Genomic DNA, 6,803 nt, shown 5'->3' with positions numbered 1-6,803 from the left:
GGTGATGTCAGGTCATTTCAACACATTTCAAGAACTTCAGCCAAGGCTTAAAAACAGAACAAGGTAACTAAGAAAAATATTTGAAGTATTCCTGTGTGACTGTGTGTGGGCTAAGTTGATATATATATATATATATATGTAAGAATCAGAATAATTGGGGGGGAAGATAAGAAAGAAATACACTCTCTCTAGTGAAAAATTCTGCAGAAATCCTTTTTTATTTAGTAAACACGGGAATGAATTTAAGCACTACAACAGTCTGTGTGCTTTAACAATTTGTTAAAGAAAGTAGGAAAAAAGCTTAAAAATGTGTTTATTTTTCTGTATGCTAGGTTTGAGCCCAGGTACATATTGGTTATCTATCTCCCTATGTCTTCAAAAGTTCTGTGTTCAAAACTGAAAACATGATCACTTGGCTTTTTAATCCAAATGGATGCATTAGAGATACAAATGGTTTTATTTACAATTGCAGATGAAATTTCCAAAGAAAGGTCCAGGAGGCTTATTAAAGTTGTAGCTGGGAAAAAGGAAAAAGGGAAAAATAAAACCAAGCATGGACACAAAGAAAACAGTACTGGCAGCTGGGGATGTGACTCTCCTGAGACAGCCTGAGAGAAGAAAATATCTGGCAAGAGCAAAAAAAGGAACAAAGAGGAAACAAGTGGATTCAAAGGAGATTGCTTGATAAGGAGCTGTAAAAATTCACAAATTTGCTAAACCCTGTAAGTAAGCCAGCTGTATAAGTATCTAGAGTATATTATTTTTAATTAGCTAAAAGTGGTTGTAGAATTGTGGAATAAAAGGAAAACATGGAAATTAAGCCACAGAGAACTAGAGAAACATATCAACAATTGTATAACAGAAACAAACTGGGCAGCTAAATCCAGTTCAGCATTTTATCACTCTGGAAGCTATTTTATGGCCACAGGAAAACAGCAATGAAGGGAATGAGTTCACTTCAGGACATGATTTATTTTGAAACTGCTTTGTATGATGTTCAACGTAAGCATGTTTCACTGCACCACAAAGAATAATGCTACTTAAATTGAGAGAAATTTAAAGCATGTCTGCACATCTGCAGCACCAGGTGAAATGGACCTAACACAAACCATGGCTTCATCTTCTGCAACATGAACTGACATTTTTTCTCTTCTTTGCTTCCAGGAACACGGCCTTCCTGAGCAGTGAATGGGTAATTAAATCATTAGCACTAAAGGGAAAGACTTGCACAAGAGTAAAGCTGGACTCCACAGTGGAAACAGCAGCTGTGGGTTATGGCCCTTGCTAAGCAAATGCCAATGAATGCGAGTCCCTACTAGTACTGACATCTATTTTTTTTTTCTCTTTCCAAGATTTAAACTGCATGCCACAGTGTCTGAGCATTCAGTATGAACACAACATTTCTAAATGAAACTGTTGCTATTCACAGCACAACTAGCATTTCTACATAGAAATGCAGCAAGATTTTGGCACCCAGGGCTTATCTTCACTGCAGAGCTAAATTAACATTATAATGTTGTAATTTGAATGTTGCCTTTATTTTAAGTCCTATTCACATCCAAAAAACTTCACTCAAGTATGATGTAGAGTAGAAAATAAGGGTAGAAATTAGTTGGTGCTGCCAGACCTCACATACCTTCCCATAATTCTCATGAATCAAGAAAGGTTAAATTCTCTCACAACCCACAGTAAAACAGTTTACAGAACAACCTCATGTACCTTTTCTGCTGACTGTAACCCAGACTAAAGTGAACCTTAGAAATCTGTCAGAACCTCTCCTTTCGCTTCTTCTCACAAAGGAGCAGCAGAGGTTTTGATTCGTATTTTTTATTTTGCTTGAAACTGTGGTTTCATGCCCGCTAACATGGTTCTGCACCCTGCCAGACTGCTCAGCAGCACAAATTTAATCTTGATCACGTGCAGACATATGACTGTATTTCTGTTAAATCAGACAAAGAACATTATGTGGTTTTCGCTGTCTTATCAATTAACATGAAGTTCATGTCAGCCCAGGAGGCTGGATGGTATCTGATCTTCCACAAAGCATGAAGTTAACCCATTGCATTCCCCTGATATAAGCTGGCAGAAGGAGAACACAAGAGGCAACTGTGTTCTCTGAGGTCATTTCATTCTGGGGGCCATTAAGAGACCAAAAAGCAGATGGACTGCACCATCCCAGGGTGCCTCAGGCACAGCAGCACACAAGCGAAGCTGCTAGCTGAAGCTGGCAGTTTTGACATGGATTTGTAGTTGTTATTCTTCACCAAATGCTGTGCTGCCAACCGATGGGGATGTACAGCTGACAAGATGCAATGACCTAGGTGACCACCAAGCCGGCATACATGCAACCACACAAGAATTACGGCCCATTGCTCTGCCTCACACAAGATGAAGTGACTTGAGATAGAAAGGAACTCCGCCTAACTGCCGAAAAAGCTGCATTCCACTGCACAACCGGCACCTGGACCCAAGTGCCACCAGCAAGGCTCAGGGCCATTTTAGCCCTTCCTTGCAGGCTGCTGCCACCTGCTGGTCGCGCTGCTCCCGTGCTGCCACGGTAATAACGGGGATCTTATTTTCCTCCGTACCACCGGAGGTGGAAATGCGAGCACTGTAAAAACAAGTGAAGGATTTGCGAAGAACATTTCTTTGAATATCAAAGTTTTAATGCACTCATCCTGAAATCTTGACATCCCTGATTCACACAGGAACAGGAACAGGAATACAGAGAAATAATATGACACCAAGTTGGCTGGAACTGTTGATCTGCCTGGGGGTAGCAAGGCCCTACAGAGGGATCTGGACAGACTGGATCGCTGGGCTGAAGCAAATGGGATGAGGTTCAACAAGACCAAATGCCAGGTCCTTCACTTTGGCCGCAATAACCCCAGGCAATGCTACAGGCTTGGGGTGGAGTGGCTGGAAGACTGACTAGAGGAAATGGACCTAGGGGTGATGATTGATGCTCAGCTGAACATGAGCCAGCAATGTGCCTGGGTGGCCAAGAAGGCCAATGGCAACCTGGCTTGCATCAGAAATACTGCAGCCAGCAGGAACAGGGAAGTGATTGTCCCCCTGTACTCAGCTCTGGTGAAGCCATACCTCAAGTACTGTGTCCAGTTTTGGGCCCCTCACTGCAAGAAAGACATTAAGGCCCTGGAGCGGGTTCAAAGAAGGGCCACAAAGCTGGTAAGGGGTCTGGAGCACAGGCCTTATGAGGAGCGGCTGAAGGAGCTGGGATTGCTCAGTCTGGAGAAGAGGAGGCTCATGGGAGACCTTATTGTTCTCTGTAACTACCTGAAGAGAGGTTGTAGTGAGCTGGGGGTCAGCCTCTTCTCATGTGTAACTAGTGATAGAACTAGAGGGAATGGCTTTAAGCTGTGCCAGGGGAGATTTAGGCTGGACGTTAGGAAATACTACTTTTCTGAAAGAGTGGTCAGGCAGTGGAATGGGCTGCCCAGGGAGGTGGTGTAGTCACCGACCCTGGAGGTGTTCAAGGAACGGTTGGATTTTGTGTTGAGGGACATGGTTTAGTGAGTACTATTGGTGATAGGTGGATGGTTGGACTGGGTGAAGTGATCTTGCAGGTCTTTTCCAACCTAGGTGTTTGTGATTCTGTAAAAATAAGCCAAAAGACAACATTTGAAATCAAGCTGCTGCCAACACGAACAATACCAGAGCACATCACACGGCGCCGTAGCCCACCCCGCCCTCTGCCACTGAACACGCCTAAAGCAGGCCCGGAGCTCAGCACGCCGCTGCTCGCGCCAGCCACCGAACTCTCACGAGAGCTGGGAACGTTACCATGGTAGCGGGGAGCCAGGGAGGCCCGTGCGGCGCGGCCTCGCTTGCCGCTACATCCGCCCCGGGCCGGGCGCCGGCGTAGCGCCGTCACGGTCCCGCCCCGGCCTCCTGCCCGCAGGGGGCGCTCGGCTCGAGAAGGTGGCGGAAGCGCGTCGTGGGGCGGCCGCGGGGCGCAGCTTGGTGGGCAGGAAGGTGGTGCCTGCTTAGCCGGGGCATGTCAGCGTGCCTGGAGAGCGAGGCAAGGGCGGTTATGTTAGCGAGCGGTACCGCTGCGCGAGGCCCCGTTCGCCTCCCCCGTTCCTTTCTGCTCCTTTTATCTTACACCTTACGGCCTACAGTTCCTAAAGCTGTAAACCTCAGCGTTCCTCTGCTCAAAGGCCTGCAATAGTTGCCAGCAATGGTCCCCATCACTGAGCAGACACTGCCATAGCTGCTGTGCTGCCCTGCCTATGTGGCACCAACAGCAGCCTGCACTTCTGGGTTCTGAAAGTCAGTCTTGCTTTTAATGTATAAAAATGGCTCAATGGGAAAAAGTTCACTAGGGGTCCCTGTAACAAATCATTTCCAGTAGCATCACAGACTGTGCTTACCTGCTCTGCTGGGCTGCTCTGAAAGTAATACTGCCTATTTTGTTATGTTGTCCCACAAAGTCAGAGGCTGATAGTAGTGCTAAGACAGGAGCAACTGAACCTTCCCACCAATATTCCGTTATGTTTTGTTGCCCTGTGACAGAGGGCAGCAGAGGGGCATCTGACCAAATGGCTCTGACATGAAAGTGCCAATGAAGCAAAGATGTGTCACTGCATTCTTCCACATGGAATAAAGTAGCACCCACTGACGTTCATCAGTGCTTGCTGAACGGTTATTAAGACCAACAGTGGATGGGAGCATAATGTGGCAGTGTGTTGTGGTGTGTTTCGAGCAGTGGCAACAGTGATGTAAAAAGTCAAGCCACGTTCTGGACAGCCATGCAGATTTTACAAGCACAGAATGCAGGCTGTTATTTATTGCTGTCAAAAATGCATCACTTATGGTGATGACTACGTAGGAAAAAAAAAAAACAACAAAAATGTGTTTTGTAGCTTAGAACTTGTTCTTCCAAGCAGTGTTATTATGCTCTTTGTATCTGTTGTAGCTTCCATGGAAATAAATAGGAAGTATTACTTGTAGAGCAACCTATGTAAATTTCAGACTCTTACTGTATGTAGGACTACACAAAGTGTGTATTAAGAGTTCATCACGCAGTGCGTAGCACTGAGATCAAAATGAAGTCCCATGCTTTCTCTGTGTTATGTTTTTATCTGTGCTTTGGTTTGTGAATTATTTTCAGTTCTTCACCTGTGAGAACCAAGCTCTTGATCAGCTATAGGACTAGCGGGTTTTTAGGAACCTTGTATCACATTAGCAGCTGTGGTAAATGTAAATGGGAACAACAAATAAAGCTGAGTATGTTTACCAGCTATGAAATAGATTGGATGTTAATTACATTCATATTTCAGGCAGGAAATTTGTTTTTTAATTGATTGTGGTGTTACTGAAAAGGGGCTAGACTGACAACCCAGGAAATGTGTGTTCTATGTTAAAGGCAGAAAAGAGGATAAGTGCTGTTGTCCTTTGCAAATGTGCTTCAAATTTAATCCAGGTTAGCAGATAGCTTTTCATTGCCTATGTGCAGCTTGAATGCGAGTGGCTCCTCTTTAATTCTTGCCGAGTGTTAAGCTTGAAATCACCAGTATCAAGTTCCTTACTTCCCTGTCCTAGCACTTATGCTTTGGGATAATTTTGGCATATATCTGCATTGTCACTGCCCTAGCTATTCTTTTCCATTGCCTCTCTCCTGCTCTTATGCTATTAGACTCTGATGAGTTGGATCAGAGGGGTAATTTATGCAGCTGGAAAAACAGACTTTTCTTTCTTATATGAATTTTCTCTTCTGCCCTTTCACCCAAGAGTATGATTGCCAGTACTGCACAAGAGAGGCACTGGGAAACGGGATGAATGAAAGCATGTCTCCTTTGAGAGGCAAATAGAATAATGACATAGTAAATAGTAAACAACTATACAGATTTGGCCTAATTCTTATTCAAGTCATAAAGTAAACCAAAGCAGAGGTAGCTCTTCTTTCTGAACAATAAACTAAAGCTGTGCTGCAGTGGACTTCAGATTTATGTTAGTATTTCATTCACGTCCCGTCCCTGGAGGCATTCAAAGCCAGGTTGGATGGAGCCTTGGGCAGCCTAATCTGGTGTATGGCAGCCCTACCCACAGCAGGGGGTTAGAGCTGGTGATCTTTAAGATCCCTTTCAACCTAAGCCATTCTGTGATTCTATGATTCTATGATTTATTTATTTTTTTTAGGATGAAGACTCCCATAACTCCCGTGAGGCAGAAGACAGTCAGCAGCGCACAGTTCATGCAGGTTAGGATCTTCCCAGCTATTCCCTTAAGACCGCTGTGGGGAAGAAAGGAGAGGGAAGAAATATCAATGCACACATAACTATCAAGATGTAACCAAAACTGGGCTAGGTCTAGTCACACTTTATGGTTCTCGACCTAGGTGAGTGATTATCTCAGTCCCATCCTGCAGTGTGCTTTTGTCTAGAATTGGTATTTTACTAGCCAAGTATCCACTAGAGTTAGATAATCAGTAGAATTTAAAAATGCGTTCAGCAGTTTTGTTTTCACGTGTGGAATCAATACTCAGATTCTTAAGGTAAGGAGCTGTGGTTTGTTATGATGTTCTTTTGTTTGTTGTGAGGAAAAGTAGATTTTGAAGCCAGATCTAAAGCTGGCTTTCCAAAACAAAAAACAAAAGAACAATTCCCATGAAGCCAAACTCCTGTCTTTTGGCCTGTTCCAAGTAGATAGTCTGACGGATAGAGGAAATGCTTTGAAAGGGGACATTTTATATCTCTGTCAAAGAGCCGTAATTAGCTCTGGATAGTATGGTGGCTGGTGCACAATACCAGTCCCAATTTTCCAATTACTTATTTTTTTTT

At 44.1% G+C, this 6,803-nt stretch overlaps 1 protein-coding gene across 3 annotated transcripts in view; it reads left to right on the top strand.

Moving 5' to 3' along the window:
* Nucleotides 1-3,587: 3,587 nt before the first annotated feature.
* The window catches only part of AGBL3 (ATP/GTP binding protein like 3), an 18,315-nt gene continuing 15,099 nt past the window's right edge, over nucleotides 3,588-6,803 (top strand). The window contains exons 1-2 of one of the 3 annotated variants that reach the window (XM_031554052.1): nucleotides 3,588-4,042; nucleotides 6,163-6,223. In XM_031554052.1, the coding sequence (XP_031409912.1) occupies nucleotides 6,164-6,223 (60 nt within the window). In that variant the 5' untranslated portion in view covers nucleotides 3,588-4,042; nucleotide 6,163. The remainder of the gene's footprint in view (nucleotides 4,043-6,162; nucleotides 6,224-6,803) is intronic. The other 2 variants (XM_019614131.1, XM_031554051.1) reach the window with 2 other exon arrangements.

The sequence above is a fragment of the Meleagris gallopavo genome, chromosome 1 (assembly GCF_000146605.3).
Source record: "Meleagris gallopavo isolate NT-WF06-2002-E0010 breed Aviagen turkey brand Nicholas breeding stock chromosome 1, Turkey_5.1, whole genome shotgun sequence".
Taxonomy (NCBI): domain Eukaryota; kingdom Metazoa; phylum Chordata; class Aves; order Galliformes; family Phasianidae; genus Meleagris; species Meleagris gallopavo.
This window is presented reverse-complemented; position numbering and strand designations above follow the sequence as displayed.